This window comes from Spermophilus citellus, assembly GCF_964194105.1.
Source record: "Spermophilus citellus genome assembly, chromosome: 3".
Taxonomy (NCBI): domain Eukaryota; kingdom Metazoa; phylum Chordata; class Mammalia; order Rodentia; family Sciuridae; genus Spermophilus; species Spermophilus citellus.
In genome coordinates, this window is record NC_138184.1 from 109,581,166 (window position 1) to 109,602,201 (window position 21,036).

Below are 21,036 nucleotides of genomic sequence, written 5' to 3' on the forward strand. Positions count from 1 at the left end.
GTTGATACATATAATTTTAGTTCATTTTGTTTTAACTGCTGTAGTAACATTCATTATATGAACAAAGAAATAGTATTCTCAGAGAGATGGAAGTATATAAAGTTTTTAGGGAAAGACTATGAAAAATAGCACATTGAGATCCTCAAAGGAAGAGCTGAGGATCACATGCTAATTCAAATCATTTTATTGACAATCCAGTTGCTTAGCAAACCACCAATTTCTAGTAGGGATCTCTATATGGACAGGATTGTATGAACCAACTCAGTCACTCAACCTTACCCAATTCTCTCCTCTCATGTTTGGTTCTAGTTCTGAACAGCATAATTAAATTCAGCAAGCGTCTGCTAAGTGCCTACCACGTACCAAGCAAAATACAAGGCATATAGACAAAATACAAGGCATATAGACAGATTCTTCACTCTGGCTTGCTAAGTGCTCTGTCAAAGTAGTACAGGGCACTAGAAGCCCCTGAAAGAGAGCCTTGAATTCAGGCTCAGGTCTTCAATAAGTAGGAATTAACAAGGGTAAACTGTGGGCTTGAGGTTAGGAGAAGAATATTCTCCAAAAATCTTTCACAGAGATTACTAGATTCAAAAATGCAGATTGCTCTCTGAATGTTTCAGTTAAAGTAATAAATAATTGCCAGATTTTAAGTTGAGATAAAAAGTATATTTCAAAGCAAAACCTGTCCTTTCATCGACTCCATATATGCCTTACACTTACTAAAAACAGATTTTCACCCAACCTGCCGATGGGACCGAACAGACAGTTCTATAGGACCTGTCTTGCTATTTTACCTGCATGATGTCAATGGCCATTGCCTGCGTCTGGACCCCATCCACATTGTTCATCAGCCAGTGCACCACCTCAGCACTGATAAAGCAGCATGGCGAGAGGCCCTTCTGTTCAGAGAGCAACTGAACTCCTGTCCTGGGTTCCAATGCAGTCAGCATGTATGTGTCCAGTGGCAACAAGCAGAAAGAGAAGATGAGAAGTCAGAAAAAGCATTTACTATATGAAATGAGAACCCCCATAAATCAATTTCTTTATGTAATTCCTAGACCAAGAGAAATCCCAACAAGACAACAAAAGGTGTTGTGGGGAAAAAGATTAAGGGGAAGAAGGGAAGTGACATTTAGAGAACATCTTACTTATCAGGCATCACACTATGTCACATAACTATTCCATTTAATCCTTCCAACAATGTGCTTATCCACTCTTTTTGAAACTCCACACTTATAGGTAAGCTCAGAGAAGTCAAGTAACTTGCCCATGGTCTCAAAGCTGTTAAGCAGAAGATTCAGGTATAAATCCACCCAACTACAATGCCTGAGCATTGCCATGGCATAGGCCTTCAGGAACCTCCTGCCCCTGCACCACATATATGATGAGCCACTTACGAGGGGTGCTTCATGGCTTCCAGGATCTCTGCCAGGGTGGAAGATGATGTCAAGGAGCTTGCTGCCTGCTGCTGAGAACTGTAACACAGAGCATAACAAAGCAAGAGGGCACACACATGAGCAAAAGCACAAATATTAGAAACATGGTCTACTTTTTAAAGTGCTGAAAACAAGGGCAATCTTGACAATGGAAGGCATTCAAGCAAATTCTGAACAGCAGTATCCTGGGGATATCTCATAGAGGTTTTCCTACTTCCTGACTATACTCACTAAAAATAAATAAATAAATAAAAGGAATTCAAAGTGGTCTTATGTATTAATAAATATCTTAATAAATATCTCCCCATTTAATAATGTTTCAAGCCCAACCATTTCCAAGAAATCTCCTTGGACTGGTCTAGTTTTGTCCAAAAAGCCTTTTACATGTCACTTTATCTCATCCTGACCACAGTGCTAGGTAGTTATGGTCAGAGCATGGGGTCTATGCTCTATTCTAACCAGAATCCCAGTATCATCCCAGCTATAGGACCTCTGGCTTTTCTTGACTTTAGTTTCCTAATCTGAAAAACAGCAATAATACTATTCCTGCCTTTCAGGGTAGCTGCGAGGCTAATATATGTATATTACTGAATACAGGACTAATATATGTGAAGCCCCAATATGGAAAACAATACTAAACAAAATAATGATAACTTCAACACTTTGAAACTTATATTGGTTGCAGGAACTGGTGAAGTCAAAGAGCTGAGAAGCCCCAGAGTCTGGATCTGAATCCAGGTCAATCATATTCCAAAATCCAGATTCTTTCTATAACCTGCTGCCAGGGCTGGGGCTGTGGCTTAGTGTGCAGTGTTCACCTGGCTTGTTTGAGGCACTGGGTTTGATGCTCAGCAACACATAAAAATAAATAAATAAAATAAAGTTATTTTTTAAAGAAGAAACAACATCCAGTTTCTATAACCTGCTATCCATGCTCTCCCTAATAGTATGACAGTTCCTGAAAACATGCTTCATACTCAGCAACTGAACAGTTTCCAATCATAGCAAAATGGGTCATGTCTAGGACTTAGGTGGATACTTATTCAAGTTTCTTAAACCTCTCTTTTTCCTCTGTTCCATACTCCTCTGCTTGCCAATTTGGAAAGTTCAAGACTTACTGTAGCATTCCAAAATCTCAGGTTTAGAAAAAAGTCTTTTAAAAAAACTTCAGAATTTTCTTCTGATCCTGAAGAGTCCAAGAATCTGGACAAGTAGTTGTCCTCCCTGCAAGAACACCTTCAAAGGCAGAGGACTAAGCTCCTTCATGCAGCAATACCCATTGCTAATGACTTCCTTACCATGAAATGGAATCTGTTATCTGTAATTTTCAATCATTAGTCCTGATTCTGCCTGCTGTGTCATTTTTGGTCTTCTCACCTCCAATGTAAACATCCCTAATTCCTCTTTTCTTCTAAAAGCAGAAGCAAACCTGCCACTCTACCCTCATACACAATGAGGTAGATGGAGTTATTCCCTGTGCACTGGGCAGCTCTTTCAATCTCGCCCATGGACACAGTCAAAAAGCCAGCCTGGTTTTGCCAGGGATATGGGCCTGGGAGAAGACAGAGAGTAAAGAAGTCCAGGACTGAACTGATCATCGCCTCTACTGGCCAGAATGAAAGTAGTGCAGTGGATGAGGCAGAGGTGAAACCAGCACAGAATTTATGACGTTAAGGAAACAGTGACTGCTGGCAGGAGCCAGCCAAAAAAACACTACAGAGAACCTTCTGCTATTGGGGAAAGGGGTGTAAAAGTCAAATTTTCTTAGATCATTAATTCAAAGACCACACAGTCAGTATAGTGAGGCAACAAGAACAGCTTGGGCAGAATTATTATAAAACAAACATAGCTGGGAAGGAAATAAGAAATTTATCAAAAATTGAAAACAGCATTAAAATCCAGGGCACATTACCCCATAAATATGTAAACTTATCATACATTGATTAATTTTTTTTAATATTTTAAGCAAGGTACATTGGCACATGCCTGTAATACCAGCTAGTCAAGAAGGCTTGAAGCAGGAGGACTCCAAATGACAACTTAGCAAACCCTGTCACAAAATTAAAAGGGCTGGGGATGTAACTCAGTGGTAGAGTGTTCACCTAGCATGCAGGATGCACTGGGATCAATCCCAAGCATTGCAAATACACAAATATACATACATACATAAATAATTCATTTTTTTTAAAGCAGGGGTACTTGCTCAAGCAAATAAGATACAGAAAGCTTCTTCTTATTCTTCTGGATACTCAGCAACAGGAAAAAAACAGCCATGTTTGGCCACAATGAGTGACTCACTCATTGTTCATTCATTTTCTTACTGACTACATGTTATCTCACGCACAGTATCATGCCACCAGGGCAGTGGTGACCAAGAGATTTGTCTAGACCCCATTCCTCAAGCCCTGTACTCTTGCATAATGTCTGACACATTTCTATGTCTCTGAGGGAACTATCCTGTGAGAAAGGCAGAGCATAGATCATTAGCCCCATCACACAGGTATGGGTAAGCAATGACTTATGAGCATCTCATATGATTTGTGATAGTCAGAACCTGGTCCTGGCTGAATCTGTAGTTCAGTGGTAGAGTGTACACCTGCCATGCATAAAGTGAGTATGATTCCCCACACCCCCACTGCCACCACCACCACCACCAAAAAAAAAAAAAAAAAAAAAAAAAAAAGATCTTGGCCCAAAGCTTTAGAATCCCATCCTCCATAGTCCTTAAGGATAAGGTTACACTGTCCTCATCCCACGAGGAGAACAAGTTCGGCCGTTCTGAATCTCACCTGCTGTCACTAGAGTTTGCAGATGGAAAGGCCTGTTCTCCTATGTTCTGAGCGTTCCCAAAGGTCTGGCTGTTGCCTCTGTCCACAGATTGACCTGTGCTTACCCCCAAACTGGTGTTATCCAACACCGGAATGACAGTTTGTTCCAGAGATACCTATAGAAGATTTAAAAATTAATACTGGAATCCACAAAAAAATCAACAGGGAAACTTAGTAAATAAGCTGGCTGATTCATTCAATAAGCATTTATATACATACATGCACACATACATATACACAAAAATAAAATCAATAACTACCACCACCACCTATGCAATCATTAAAGCTACTTACATATATGGTCTTCCATTCCTCTCACTCCCAGTCCCCACAGGGACCTGATAGAAGAGTGAAAGCAGTCTAGAGACCACACTTAGTGCTGTGTGCCCTGCCTTCTGCTACAGCAAATGGAGATTCCCACTCTCCAAATCCTCAGAACCAAATAAATTACTTCAGCACCCAACTCAGACAAGATTTACACTAAAGAAACCCCTCCCTCCATATAGACAGAAGAGAAAAGTCAGAATCATTCCTTATAACACTTGGAGGAGGGGAAGAAAAAACATTTAAAGACAAATGGGTGAACCTCTCCATCTACTATGACTCCCCCATTCCACCCCAGTCCTTTCCTGTATCTGTAGCAATACACTCAGCCTTCTGATTGTCCAGGTTCAAACCTAAGAGGTATCTGACAGCTCCCTTCTCCCCTTTATAGATTCGCATGCACTTCTAAATCAGGCTCACCCTTCCTCTGATCAGGGAGGGCTGGACCAGTCTCTTAACTAGCTCCACAATTTCAGCCTTTCCCCTGAAAACTCTTAACTGGAAGCCACTTTCATTTGAATCTTCTGTAAGAACAGAATCCACCTCATTATTTTATTACTCTAAAATCTTGTATCTCTCTATGAGCTATACCATTGAGAACCAACTCCTAGGCCATTGAGGGTTCTGCACATTTGCCTGACCTGTGGCCTTGCCATACCACCTGACATCTACATTTCCAGCTAAATCAGAATCTGCTTATATAATCCTGTATGTGTGTTCTGTTACCCTGAGATTCCTCTCTCCACAACCACTGGCTAAAAGCCCATCATCTTGAAAGGCCATTTTAAATGCTGAGCCCTTAGTAAATTACTTCATGATTCATTCCACCCAGGCTGAAGCACTCCACCTCTATGAATCTCTCCTGATAGCTGCCAGGTTTTGCTTTACACAGTAACATTATACCTATCTCACCTCCTTTAAAGGTCCTACAGCACACATCTATGCCCTGCTCACCTAGAATCCCTACAACATTCATCAAAGGTTGCATCCCATAGCAAATGTAATAAATAAGCCTTCCAGGACACTCTGGAAAAGTATAAGGTTCTTAATTTGTGATTCTTGGGTACTACTTCCAGAATGGAGCTACATCACCAGCTCTTTCTAATGGTTATTTTGAAGTGGTCTTGCTAAATTGCTAAGTCTGGCCTCCAACTTGTGGTCCTCCTTTCTCAGCCTCCCTGGGATTACAAGAGTGCACCACTGTGCCCAGCTGCATATTTTGTTAGATGATATAAATATCGCTCTTCCTAATAAAGGGCTTCTCAATCTCAATCTCAGCACTATTGTCGTTTGGAATCAAATAAGACTGAGGTGGGGGGGTGCTGTCTATACACTGTAGATCTTGAGCAGCATGTCAGAAATACCTCATCCATCTTTTCCCATCTCCTAGATATGACAGAAATATCTCTAGATATTACCAAATGTCCCTTGGGGGGTAAAACTGTCCCTGGTTCTGAAAGAATCACTAGGCTCTCCTACAGCAATGAATGATTTAAAAGAAAACCAAATAAAACACATAGTCTTTGCTGGTACCATAAACACCTAGAGCAGTACAAAAATAAGCATCCTGCAATTATCAGCCACCATCAGCCCATAACCAATAAGGCTTAGGAATAGGCACAATACCAAAATTAAATTACAACAAGCTAACTGAGGGAGACTAGAACAAACTCTAATGCACATAATAAGACTGGCTCATAGGCCCTTTTGGGACCCTCTAGTGCAACCTAAGAATTGCTCTACCAGCCTAAACTAAGGGATACTGCCACAAATGTATATAATTCTTTATTCTGGTAGAGATGTGGTTAAAGAGTTATTCTCTAAATCGTAAGTTGGCAAACATTTTCTATAAAGGACCAGATAGTAAACATACTAGGTTTTGAGGGCCACCTGGTCTCTCATACAACTATTCAACTTTGCACAAGCACCAAAGCAGTCACAGATGATATGTAAATGAATGGGCATGGCTCCATTCCAATAAAACTTTATTTGCAAAAGCAAGATGGTGGGCCAAATTTGCCCCATAGTTGCCTGAGCCCTGTTCTGCATCACACACAATCTGCCTTTAATGAAGCTGCATATTTTCCTCAGATCTTAATAAGAGGAAAAGTTATGCTTCTCCTGAAGAATTGGTTTGTCTTTATCTTCTGACCACTCAGGCACAGTGACACATGCCTATAATCCCAGAGGCTTGGGAGGCTGAGGCAGGAGGATAGCAATTTTCAAAGCCAGTCTCAGCAACTTAATGTGACTCTGTCTCAAAATTATAAAAGTGAAGAAAAAAGGGAGTGGGGAGCAGAGGCTGGGGATGTAGCTCAGTGGTTAAGTGCTGGGTTCATTCCCTAGTTCCAAAAAATAAAAGTTCAGAGCTAAATGTAACAAAGTACTAATTACAAGTCCTTATATTGAATCCTATCTTATTTTTTGATTTCCTGAATTTTCCCTATGTAGGCACATTTTTATTCTAGAGGTTGCATTTAGTTCCACAATCCACATGGAGTACATTTTTGAAATAAGACTAATGGTAAACAAAAAGAAAAGGCAGGATGAACAGAATGGTAGTCACCACAGGTAGAAATCTAGCAAACAGTCAAAAAGGATGATATTAATCTATGATGTGTTTCATCTTAATATCCCCACCCAAAATCTTCCTTACAGAGGTTCCATTTAACATATGTAGATATTCCCCTTATCTTCTTTACTGTTAGCTAAATTTAGTGACTTGCTTGCAAAGAGTAGAGCATAAAAGAGGGAAAAAGTAAATTCATAGTGGAGATAGCTGGCAAATACAACATGACCAAATGATGAAGGTTACCATCACAGGCATGTCCTGCAGGTCTCATCTATCCCAATATGACATAATGAGAAGGGCAACTCACCTCTGAGGTACCACTCCATTGTAACCATGAGAAAAAATACCAGTCAAACCCATATCTGAGGACATTTTACAGGATACCCTGGCCAGGACTCCTCAAGACTATTAAGGTCATTAAAAAAAAAAAAAACCCAAGGAAATGAGATTGGGTACAGCACATACTTAATACATATGAGACCCAAGGTTCAAACACTAACATACACACACAAAAAAAAAGAAGCCCACAAAACTAAGAAAGACTAAGAAATGGTCACAGACCAGAGGAGACAGGAGAAACATGACAACTAACATGTACACAAAAGATTCTAAATCCGTATGTCAAAGAGATATCTGAACACTCATGTTCATTGCAACATTATTCACAATGGGATGCCTAGATTGGATCCAGAAAAGAAGACATCAATAGAAAAAATGGAAATCTACACAGTCTGGTGCTCTCTCTCTCTCTCTCTCTCTCATACACACAACCATCAGCAGCAGCACCAACTGCCAGTCTCTTCCCTACTTCCTAGCACTCCAAAAGCTATGGAAAATGGTAAAGAGAGAGCCCTGTCAGGGATGCCTCTGAGATTAGCATCAATCATAACAGGTGCCTTGACAGGCCTTTTACCACCTCCACCTGTCACATTCCTGCTTTCTCAGGCTAAAGAATAATCACTCACCAGTAAGCAGTCAGATGTGCCCCACCAGTTCCCAAATGTGCCTGGAGGCTATTGGGAGATAGCACTCTACTCTCTCTTACCTGGAGACAAATGGGCTAAGTGGTACTTCTTCCTTCCAGACACCCAGCTCCTTCAGGTCAGGCAGAGGTACCAAAAACAGACCCTTGACAGAATCCTATATACCCTTGACAGAATCCTATATACTGAAGAGCAGGTGGGAAGGACTAGGAATAAACTCCCAGACCCATAGCCGGGTGTTCTGCAAGGTTTATGACACCAGGGAAGAAAGAAATATCATCCCAAATGAAAATACTCCCCCTGCCCTCACGGAACTTACCATCTGGGGATAGGAAGGGGATGACACATATTAAGTAATATTTGTAAAAGGTTTTTCATTCTATACCTCCCATAGTATTTGACACAGACCACAGACCTATATCCAGCAGTGCTTGGTATATACTATCTCAACTGAACTGAACTTTCTCTGCAGGTATTGCCTCCCTTTCCACATGTTCATCTTAAAACCTCTTCATGAATAGTTATTTGTGCTTTTATATCTCACATAATGCTGAGGGCCATTACCAAGTAGGAATGACGCATCGAAATTTCCTTGCCAGCGTACCCCATGTTAATTTCGCTGTTGACCTTGCATGTGTGTTTGAGAAAGGTGACCCTGCTCAACGACCAGGGAGGATCCAGGATTAGGGTGTGTCCTGCAGTTTGAGGAAGTATCCCGCTCCTTGGGTTAAGGGCGTTCCCAGTTTAAGACCTTGGATTTTAGGGAAGTCCGATGTTGAGGATTATTGCTGCTGGAATTAGGGCGTTCCTCCTGCCTGAGCTCCCGTTGAGTTCTCGTGAGATTCAGAGAGCACTTTGGGAAGAAAGCCTCGTGGAGTAGGTGAATTGAGTGGCAGGAGAACTGGGATTGCCCCAGAACGTGTGTGGAGGCCGGTGTGAGTTCGGGAATAAAGATTTGCTGTTTGAATCTACAAAGCTGTGTGGTGGCTCGTGATTCTGTGCCCAGCCAAGACTGCGGCAACATAACTCCACAAAACATGAGGCTATTATAAATAAACATATAATAATATAAAATAAATACATGAGAAAACCCAATAAAGAGAAAAAGCATGAAGGAAAAGTGTGAAATTATAGTATAATCAAGTAATTTTTTGATCTATAATAACATTTTTAACATTTAGAATTGGACCACGCAATATAGAAGCTACTAGCTAAATGTGGCTCTTTAAAATATAAATTAACAAAAATTAAATTAAATATTCAGTTCCTAGATTACATTAGCCACACTGCAAGCCCCTCGATAGCTATATATGAGCAGGGGCTACTATGTTGAACAGTGCAAAAATACAATATTTCCATCACTGTAGAAGCAAAGAAGCAAAAACTGCAAACAAAAAAATGTGTGGGGGTTTAGAAGTATTGTTCAGTAGTATAGCATTTGCCTAGCATGCACAAGTCTTAGGTTCAATCCCCAGCACTAAAAAAAAAAAAAAAGAAAGAAACGAAACTTGGGCTGTAGTTGAAGCACATCTGGCTGAGTTTTGGAGGTTTGGGGTTGTTTTTCTTTTTTTTTTTTTTTTTTTTTTTTTTTTTGCAGTACTGGGGATTGAACCCAAGGACTCCTGCATGCTAGAGCAACATTCCCAGCCCTTTTTTAACTATATTGTGAGATGGGTTCTCACTAAGTTGGCAGGCTAGCCTTGAACTTGTAGTCCTCCTGCTTCCGCCTCCACCTCCACCTCCACCTCTCAAGTAGCAGGCATGTACCACAGTGACAAGGGCTGAGTACCTGTTTTTAAAAACAGGAAGGGCTGCACGCTGCTTGGTAGACATGTGATTTTTGCTAGATAGGAAACCAGACTTAGTGTCTAGCTTATTTACATGCAAGACAGAAACTTGGATTTTTGTATTAAATCTCCTTTTAAGTATTTCCAATCAATTCAAATTTAAAGTGGGGGAGAAAAAAAACATCAAGGCCAGATACATTTTGGGGACATTTGAACATCCTGATCCTTTGCAGAAGCCCTGCACAAAGACTTCAGGTAAGAACCTGGCTAGTGGTGGAGGGTTTAGGTTAAGGCAAAGTTGGTTAGTAGGTCCCAGAGATCCTCAGGAGGGATTGAGTCCTTGGACATATGAGCCTTCTATTTATGTATGTCTCGGAAGAAGGAACGCTGAACAAAAGGCACTTTTGGACACATCACAATCTTAAGACTCTCCAGAAACTTTTGTCCATGAACACACTAAAAACTGCTGCCCTAACAGATGTGGTCCCAAAGTTCTACAGAACCCAGCATTTCTGGGGCCATCACAGGGTACAATTGTCTGGGGCTACGTGTCATCTCAGGCTCCTCCTCTTACATACTTAAACCAGAATGGTTCCACATTTGACTTGGATTTCAGGGTTTTTTATAAATTGTCAATGGGACAAATAGGGAATCCTATTATTTTAAACAAAAAGGGCCCCATTGTTTTCTGTGCCTGTCTTCCCTACCAACATCTCAGAGGTGATATTTCCTGAGCACCTCCTATGAGCCAGGAACTGGATTAGAAGCTGAAGAATTAACAGTGAACAGAACAGACATTATAGTTGTCCCCTTGGAGCTTAGTTGGGTGTGGAAGGTGAGTACAAAATTCCAGTCATACAAATGAGAAGTGGTGAGAGAAATGAGACGCTGAAAAAAGAATTATTCAAGTGCCTGATATGGGATCTGTCTCAAGGAGGAATTAATCAGACATAGTCAGGGAAAGCACATGCCAGGGCATAGCAGCAGAAGGAAATCTGGTGCTTACAGAGGTCACTAGAGTATAAGAGTGAGGATGAGAATGAGGAAGAAAATGAGACTGGAAAGTTTGGGGCCCCAATTGTGCAGGACCTTTCATGCATAATAAGCATTTCAATCTTTATCCCAAAGGAAAGAAAGGCTTGAAAGGTTAATGATGGATGATACAATCAGACTTCATTTCAGAAAATAACCCTGGAGGCAGGATAGAAAACAGATTGGAAAGCATCTGGATGGCAGCAGAAGACCACACAGGAGGCTGCTACAGGGTATACTGGAGGAGCGTGTCCATGGACATGGAGATAACTGAACAAAGTGATGACTCCAGAAACATTTACTATGCAAATCCAACCTGTTATGCTGGGCTGGGCTGGGCTGCTGGGACCTAAGCCTCCTTATGAGAGTATCTGCTGGGGATCAAAGAGTCAAGAAAGGGAAGATGCCCTAATACTGACTAAGGTCTCATGTGTCAGGGCCTCTCTTGACCACCACGTTCCTTTAGGCTCTGAACTGTAGACAGAAGACATCATAAGGTTAACTCCTACGGAAAAAATTACCTGATCAAGTGTTTCTCATGCCCTCCAAATTCTTATGTTTAATTATGTTTGTTTGTGATGACAAAAGTCAATTTCTAGAGAACAGGAAAACTGCAACTCTATTCTAGCTATCAAACAAAGAGTGGCAAATTCATCACAGTCAAAATGATTAACTGGTGGCATAAGGGAGCACCAACTGTGGCACTGTTACTTGGAACCCCCTGTGTACTATTATCAGCTTTAGTTTTACAGGTAATTTTTTTACCTTAGTAAAGTTGGATTGCAGTGATAGCTCCTCCCCCCAGCTTAACTAACAATAATCTCTTCTCAGTACAGACCTACTCTGAGGGACAAAAAACCATGGCATCACCTTTGCAACTCAGCAAGAACTGAGGACTTTATATTCCAAGGTCCAGTAGGGTCATCATAGAGCTAGAAAGGGTGGAAAAGGCCACCCAGCTGAAGCCCATTTTTAGACACATTGAGAAAATTAGTTCAATCAAGCTCATTCACTGATTTATATTCCTGTGCTCCCTCCCACTCCAGACTCCCTCAACCATACACAGATCCACTATAAAAAATAACTGTGAGGGGCTGGGGTTGGAGTTCAGTGGTAGAGCACTTGCTTAGCATGTGTGAGGCACTGGGTCAGCACCACATATAAATAAATGAATAAAATAAAGGTCCATCAATATCTTTAAAAAAAAGGAATGACTGTGAGCTGGGTCTGAGCTAACCACAGAGATGCTTCATTTCATTTCACTCTCATAGCAACCCTATGAAAAGAGCAGAATTATTAGTCCCATTCTATAGATAAAAAACCCAAGGTTGGGGGAGGTTAGTGCAGTTGGCAAAGAGAGAGGTTTGCACCAGTTCATGGAGTGATAGGCAGCTTGACACCAGAGCCTAAAAGCTAATAGTCTTTTAACATGTAGCTCCTTTCTTTTAAGGGGCTAACTACACATTTGATATTTTCTGGTCCTGGATTAGGGTGGAAAGAAAAAACAGAGAGGGAATAGTCCTTAATAAGCAGAGATGCATTAAATTGACAATATAATCTGGCAACACAGTAACAATCACCCTTCAGTATCTGCAGGGAACTGGTTCCAGGATACCAGGACCCCCAGGATATTTAAATCCAAGGATGCCAAGCAAAGTGGTACATGTTCATAAAGTCAGCTACTCAGGAGGCTGAGGTAGGAGGATGGCAAGTTCAAGGGCAGCCTCATTAAAGATCTTCAACAACTTGACGAGACCCTGTTTTAAGACCAAAATAAAAAACAGAAGGACTGTTGTAGCTCGGTGACAAAGTACCCCTGGATTCAATCCCCAATTTTAAAAAGATAAAAAAAAATAAAAATAAAAAAAGCCAGGTCGTGATGGTGCATGCCTGTAATCTCAGTAGCTCAGGAGGATGAGGCAGAGAATTGCAAGTTCAAAGCCAGCCTCAGCAAAAGTGAGCCACTAAGCAACTCAGTGAGACACAATAAAAAACAAAATAGGGCTGGGGATGTGGCTCAGTGGTGAAGTGCCCATGAGTTCAATCCCCAATAAACCCCACCCCACCCCACCCCCATGCACACACACAAAAAAAATGGCATACTATTTACATATAACCTGTACACATCCACCCATATACTTCAAATTATCTCTAGATTATGTATAATACCTAATACAGTACAAGTGCTGTACAAACAGTTGTTATACTGTATTGCTTAGGGTTTTTTGTTTTAGTTTTGTTTAGTTTTTTTGTCTTTTCTTTTTTGTAACTGGGGATCAAACCCAAGCCTTAATGCATGTGAGGCAAGTGTTTTATCAGAGTTACATTCCAGTCCTGTATTGCTTAAGGAATAATGATGACAATAAAAAGTCTGTACATGTAAAGTATAGATGCATTTTTTTCCTGAATATTTTTGATACACAGTTGGTTGAATCTGTGGATAGACATAGAAAGATGACTATACTAATCCTAATCATTATTGACAACATGCCCATCACATACCCAGCTCAATGTTAGGTATTTATATCATTCCTGCCACATTAATTAGAAGTGTGTTACTTTGCCAAGCATGGTGGCACAAGCCTTAATCCCACGTGCTCAGGAGGCTGAGGCACGAGAATCCAGAATTCAAAACCAGCCTCAGCAATTTAGCAAAGCCCTAAGCAACACAGCAAGATTTTGTCTCAAAAATAAAAATGCACTAGGGATGTGCCTCAGTGGTTAAGCACACCTAGGTTCATCCCTGGTACCAACAAAAAAAAGAAAAGAAAAGAAAAAGAAGTATGTTATTTTATTTCAAAATATATGGGGGTTTTCTATTATCAGTATTTCATTGACATGTAACTTAATTGCACTATCATCAGAAATAGGCTCCTTATGATTCCATTCCATTGAAATTTGTTGAAAAGAGTATATTATTTCTAATACTCAAAAGGACATGGGCCATAATCCTAGAAACTCAGGATGCTAAGGCCAGTCTGGGCAACTTAGTGAGATCCTGTCTCAAAATAAAAACTGAAAAAGGCTGGGATGTGTAGCTCAGTGGTAAAGCACCCCTGGGTCCAATTCCCATACCAAAAAAAAGAAAAAAGAAAAAGAAAAAGTGAACATAAAACAATTAAAAAGGTACAATTTAATTTTGTATATATGTAGGGAGCTCCCTTACTACCTCTAATATAAGTTAATTTTGTAAACAATTTACACATTTTTTAACAATACACCTGGTGGGTAATATAAACTTTATGTGCTTCTCCCAAAATCTGATCTTTATGTACTGTTCCCAATTGTAAAGAATCACACTTTTGTCCTACAGGTGAATTCTACCACATGAAGTGTATGGATTATTATGTTATTATTAAATAACTCTCTTGCAGCCCTATATTTATTATGTTAAATTCTAATCTAAGTCCAAAACTGTTCATAAGGGCATGTCTTGGGTAGAAATCAAAAGACAATATGGTTTGATGCAAGCCTGTTTTAAACAAAAAAATCAAGTGTGCCTCCCACATTCAGACATGAGAAAGATTTGGATTAGGACATGGAGGTCCTGAGACGCTTTTACTCAGAGTCATGAACTCATGAGAACTGGTAGATACAGACATCTGAAGACCTGCACAACAAGCATGGCAATATCTGATCTCCTATTAAAGGGGAGACTCCAGTGTTAACCAAATCCACAGTGTAAGGGCTCAACCACTCACTAGTTGAGTGCTCTATGATCAGCTAGCTTCATTAAGTCTTGATGTTTTCATCTGGAAGAAGGGTTGATAATAACTTCACCTTATAGGTTGAACTAAAGATTGTTTACAAAGCACCAGCAGAGTGGGCACACAATAAATGATGCTTTTGAATTCTATTAAATAAGAAATTATGAACCGCCCAATTCCATCCTCTTTACATTGCCTCATTCAGCATGAACCCTGTTTACTGGATTCTCTATAACTAAAGTCAATTTCCTATACTACTTAGCGGCCTCAGGAAAGGAAAGAACACTATTTCCCTTCACCAGGGACCTATTAAAACAGTTATTGTTATTGTTAATTATAAAGCAAGTCTCAAGTCAAGGGTATGTGTCCTGGATTTAAATCCCAGCTCTACCCTGTGCTGTATAAAGCAACTTCATCTCACAATTTCTCCATTTCTGTAATTCTGTAATTAATTCTGTAATTAACTTTTAGATTATGTTGTGAGATGAAATACTTAAGGAAAGTGAAGAATTTTAAGGGATTGAAAGCCCTTAAAAATCTAGTCTAAATCTTTTATTTGACAAATGAGTTGAGTGAAGCCCAGAGGGTAGGCAAACTACCCAGGGTCACACACCATTAACCCAAAACACAGAGCATACATATTTGTAAATGTTGGCTTTGTTCATTCACCACTTCTTGACATATAGTATAAATCCATCTAGTACTAGAAGGAAAATAATGAATGTCCACTCCTTGAGTATGCATATTTCTTTTTCTTCTTTGTAAAGGGTATTGAACCCATTACCACTGACTGTAGGTAAAAGGTCATCAGCCCTCTTACTTTTTATTCTGAGACAGGGTCATTGCTAAATTCGAGGCTGGCCTCGAATTTGGGAAACTCCTGCCTCAACTTCCCCAGTAGCTGAAATTAAAGGCAGGCACCACCACATCCAGCTAAGTGTACATATTTAATGTTGCTTATAAAAGTTAAAAGGGAAGATAATGCAATGTGATGACATCCATAGCACCTGAACTAGTCAGGCAGCAATGAGGAAAACTGACTCTACATCAGGAGGATCACTCATCCCTCTTACATGAATCTCTTCTATTCTACCATCACTGCAAACATGGAAGAGATGATACCTCAAAGATCAAATTCAAATTTTGACTGCAACTCAAACTCAGATTCAGCCAATTCCATCTGTTCGGAGCTGAACAGAAGGCTAGCTCATGGCTTTTGCTGATGGGCAGGCATGCAAGGGCTGCAGAGCCCTGGAGTTGAACTAACCTGAGGGTAGAAGGCAGATGATGCTGTGCGTGGACTGCGGACAAACTCCATAAAGAAGGCCCCATCCTGAAGTCAGAGGAGGAGGAAGCAGCAACAACAGCAGCAGGTGCAAGAGAGTGAAGAAATGGAGTGTGTACCAGCGGTTAACCATGGGGGGAAGAAGAAGGAGATGAAACATAAAACATAAAAATAAAAACAAGAAGGGAAGGAGAAAAACAAGGACCCATGAGGGAAATGGGGTAAAAAAATACAAAGTAAAAAAGAAGAAGAAAGAGATAAGGCGAGAGAGCCACCTAGAAAGATAATATCCACATGCAAAGTATGAGCAAGAACTCACACCTTCCTGGGCAGAATATCCCATCTGTGTGGGAGAAAGCACCTGGGTTAGAAGGTGTGTCCAAGTTCCCTCAGGTCTGCCAAGAGTGTGGCTTGGATGCTTTTGCCCTCCCACATAGCTCTGAAATTCCTTCAGACCAATGGCAAGGAAGAGGGAAAGGCCACAGCTTTGGGGGATGACAGGGCAAAGGCTATAGTAGCAATATCCTGGCCTCCCGCCTGGCTGGGTGACAAGAAACATACTGAGATATCAGGTTTCTTCTGCCTGTTATTGAACATGGCAGCCAGATGGGAGAAGAGGATTCAATGCAGGAAGAAGTCTCTATTAATCGTCTAAGCACACAGCAGTACAGAAGCAGCCATACCTTCTCCTCCACTTGTTGTGTAATCATCAAGAAGCTAAGATACATAGAATGTTAGGTACACAAGCACTCATTTGAGGGGTTTTCTAAAGCTGTCTACCCCCAGTCTAATCATATGGGGTGAAAATGGTCATATACTTGAAACAAAAATGACATAGAAGATTTTTCCAAACAGCCTCTGTCCCTTCAAAATCTTTTTATTTTTTATGCTGATTACAGCTAAAATTCAGAAGTGGCTCCTGATCAATGTCTCTGCTTTCCTACAATTTTTCTTCTACTCAAATGTAGAATAATTTTACAATTATTGAAATTTCTGAATATTCTTTTTAGCGATATTACTGCTATTTCTCATTAGCCACTGAAAACGATATTGCTGCTACTCCCCATTAGCCACTGCAAACAAACCTTGGAAAGTTGAGGCTATGGAGAAACACAGGCAGGTACTGCTCATGCAGCCAACACAAAATGATACCTGAAGACATGGCTGAGAATTTCTGAGCATATGAGCAGGACATCTCATAGCAGTTTTCCTTCCACTTCTCTAAACTTGGGAGTCTATGTCCAGCAATAGTAGCAGTTACTATGCTGGATTTAAATGTTCAATTGGAAGATCAGGAGAGCGTTCTAAATAGCAACCTAGTCATTTGGTGTTTGGTATATTTTAATCTAAATGTTTGTGATTCTATAATTTCTCTATCATATCCTTGGCACTTTTTAAAATCCTCAAAGATGACAATAAACAAATGTTCAAAACAAACAACTAAAAAAGCTAGTGGGCAGCACACAAGGGACTTTTGTACCTCATTATTCCATTCCTGACTCCTCTCTGCCAGAACATATATTGGCAGAAGTGCTGATGATGCTAAGATTCATGTACACATGAGAACAGGTTAAAAAAAAAAAACTTTTTCTATAGAACATTCTTTGCATACTAGTTCTCCTTGGAACCTAAAGTTACTCCCTAGAGCAACGATCAATAAACTATAGCTTGTAGTCCAAATCTGGCAAATTACTGTCTTTTTACAGTCTGAGAGAAATAAACTGCTTTATAATGTTAAATGTTTATAGAAGTACCTATGTAATAGCTTTATTTTGTTTTTTGGCCCAAAAGCCTAATGTATATATTTAGGTTTGCTGGCCACTGGTCCATATAGACTATAACTTGCCTAGAGCTTCAGATGGCATTTTTGTCTCTTTTTTTTTTTTAATATGAGCACCTGACACATATAAGGCAAGTGCTCTACCACTAACCACTAGTCTACAACCCCAGCCCCACTAGTGTCATATTTTAATCCCTCCATCTGAGTAATTCAAGTAATATAATTCTAGTAACTTATGCTAAGGAAATAATCAGAGATATGCTCAAAATATTATAGTGAGGAAGGTCATTATAACATTATTTATAATTGTGATATATCACAGATTATAACTTATAGAATAATTAACAAAATTTATCTCAAAATTAGAAAGCATCTATAATTCTAATTTTAAAATGTCCAAATGAAGTTACATTCCTATGATTAAATATTATATGGCTTTTTTCTTTTTTTGTACCAGGGACTGAACTGAGAGGCACTTAACCATTGAGCCACATCTCCAGCCCTTTTTATCTTTTATTTTGAAACAGATGCTTAGGGCCTCACTAAGTTGCTGGGGCTGGCCTCAAAATCGTGATCCTCAGCCTTTCAAGTTGCTGGGATTATAGGCAAACACCACCATGCCTGACTATATGGCTTTTCTGTGTGTGTGGTGCCGGGGAAACGAACACATGGCCTTGTGCATACTAACTACATAACTACATACTCTACCACTAAGCTATACCTCAGCTCATAGCTATTTTTACAAATCATTTTGAGGCTGGAGGTATGACTTGGTGGTACAGTGACTGATTCCTGGTAAGGAAAAAAAATCATACTTTTGAAAAATATTGAATGACATGAAATATTTTTTTTTCTGTGAAATATTTTTATGACATGGAGATAAAATGATAGCCTAGAGAGATAAAATATATTCACTGAATCTCTTTCATCCCCCAGATAAGAGAAGTACATTCAGCTCATCCTACCACAGCAGAACAATCTCAAATTTTTAATTTCTCAGGAGATAAGATAACAAAGTCAAGTCTATTGGTCTTAAAAGATAAAAAGCCTCACCTATAGAGTTTTCTGCCCTTCTACTGCACTTGCTATTCCTTGTAGAGGTATAAAATCTCGGAATTTTTTATTTTTGTTCTACTCTCTCCAGAACACTTCTGTCTGACGATATTTCTCAGGAGTCTAAGAAAACTGATAGTAATTCCATTATTAAAGAACAATGAAACCTTTTAGAAGGTTCTTCAGAAGCACTGTACTCCTGACTGGGAAAACTAACAATGATGCTACAATAAAACCAGATGGCCAATTTCAAAACTCAAGTCAGATCTCAGGACTGAACCAACAGAGTTCAGTTTTACTTTCTTTTATAACTGCACTTAACTAGAATTTATCTTCCTTACAACTTGAATATGAAAGTTTGTTAATAAAGATGGTAAAAGTAATAGAACCTTAAAAGAGTGTGGGAAAATTACAGTAGAGGGGGTAGAGAGAGAAGAGGGGAGGGGAGGGGAGGGGGGATAGTAGAGGATAGGAAAGGCAGCAGAATACAACAGACACTAGTATGGCAATATGTAAATCAATGGAAGTGTAACTGATGTGATTCTGCAATCTGTATACGGGGTAAAAATGGGAGTTCATAACCCACTTGAATCAAAGTGTGAAATATGATATATCAAGAAATATGTAATGTTTTGAACGACCAACAATAAAAAAAATGTAATCACAAAAAAAAAAAAAAGAGTGTGGGAAGAATTCATCCAAAGTTTTACCACATTCAATCCTGGATTGGAAGGGTTATCCATTCTACCCTACACATTGGGTCTCTGTGGGCATTTGGCAGTTCCCCACAGGAGTGGCCTCCTTTACCTTTCGTGGGCTGTCCACATAGGTGGGAGTCATTGCAACACTGCTGCTCTCAGCTGATTGGGTAGAGCTTTTTCCACTGTGCAGAGCTGCCTGCTGTTCTCCCAGACACCTAAAAGGAGAAAAAGCATATGACTGCAGCTTGCGTAAAGAAGGATCCACATTATCCAAAATGAAGATTGCTCTGTTACTGGTATCTTCAAAACACACACACAAGCTTCTGCCTTATTTCTTCTTCAGGTCCTACCTGGTACACTTAACTTCATTAAACTGTCTTAAACAGTCACCAGTCCTCCACAATAAATCAGAAAACAGCACAATTTAAAGATCATTCTGGGCTGGGTGTGGTGGTGCATGCCTGTAGTCCCACTACTCAAGAGACTGAGGCAGGAGGATCACCTGAGCCCAGGAGTTTGAGGCCAGCCAGGACAATACAGCAAAACATTGACTAAATAAAAGCTTATTATTACTTTTAAAGGGCACCTAATTGGTCTCTACTTCCTGGAATTGATCACCATTTTTTTAGTCCTCTGGGAAGACTTTTTCTCATTTTTATTAAACATATCAGCAAAAGCATATTTTGAAAATTAGGGCTGCATTCATATATGACACAAATTAAAAGGGGGGAAATGTGTTAACTCTATATGTTTTGAAGGAATTTATGTTATCCTTTCAAACATATTTAATACCCATCCCCCTCAAAATATGCACCCAAATCTAACAGACACTATCTTATGAAAAAGACAAATGTGGTTTTCTTATGTCATTTCATCTTATTTCAGTTTTGATGTACATAAATATTACCTTCATGATCATTTTTAAATCCTTTTCCATACTAAAATTAATTGTGACCTATTTTAGCTTAAATTACTTTGTTCTACTATATCACTGTATTCTTATTAGGTAAGATTCAGAAGGCTCATATTGTAGTCTTAAATGTTTCATTATTATTGTAATATACGTAGAATTCACATTGGTATCTTCTGGGCATCAGTTCTAGTACCCCATTGTGGACACGAAAACCTGTGAATACTCAAATCCCTTATATACAACAGCATAGTATTTAAATAAAACCACAGACCTTTCCCCACACACTTTATATTACTGATATAATCTAACACATAATAATATTACTGATAATATCTAACACATAATAAATGATATGCAAATAGCTGTTATATAGTATTGTTTGGAGAATAATACCTAAAAATAAAGTCAGCATAATACCTAGAACTAAAGTTCAGCACAGATGCAAATTTTTTTCAGAATGTTTTTAATTCATGATTGGTGGAATCCACGAATACAACACCCATAGATGTGGAATATCAACTATATCATTGCAGTGGACACTGTGAGGCACCACCTAGATCCCTCTGCTATGGCCTTGTTGCCTCAATAACTGGGAGCACTGTCCAAGTAGCTCAGGGGTCAGTGCATTAAGG

The 21,036-nt window shown here is 39.6% G+C and overlaps 1 protein-coding gene across 18 annotated transcripts in view; it reads right to left on the reverse strand.

The window, feature by feature from the left end:
* DEPDC5 (DEP domain containing 5, GATOR1 subcomplex subunit) overlaps nucleotides 1–21,036 on the reverse strand; it is a 158,339-nt gene that overhangs the window by 27,257 nt on the left and 110,046 nt on the right. For 10 of the 18 annotated variants that reach the window (XR_014021036.1, XM_081285913.1, XM_081285906.1 and 7 more), the window contains 5 exons: nucleotides 19,598–19,706; nucleotides 15,940–16,005; nucleotides 4,229–4,383; nucleotides 1,401–1,478; nucleotides 798–930 (listed from right to left, as the gene is read on the reverse strand). Coding sequence is in view for 12 of the 18 variants with exons in the window: in XM_081285913.1 (XP_081142039.1) it covers nucleotides 798–930; nucleotides 1,401–1,478; nucleotides 4,229–4,383; nucleotides 15,940–16,005; nucleotides 19,598–19,706 (541 nt within the window). In the remaining 6 variants the exon portion in view is untranslated. The remainder of the gene's footprint in view (nucleotides 1–797; nucleotides 931–1,400; nucleotides 1,479–4,228; nucleotides 4,384–15,939; nucleotides 16,006–19,597; nucleotides 19,707–21,036) is intronic. The other 8 variants (XM_081285907.1, XM_081285914.1, XM_081285912.1 and 5 more) reach the window with 6 other exon arrangements.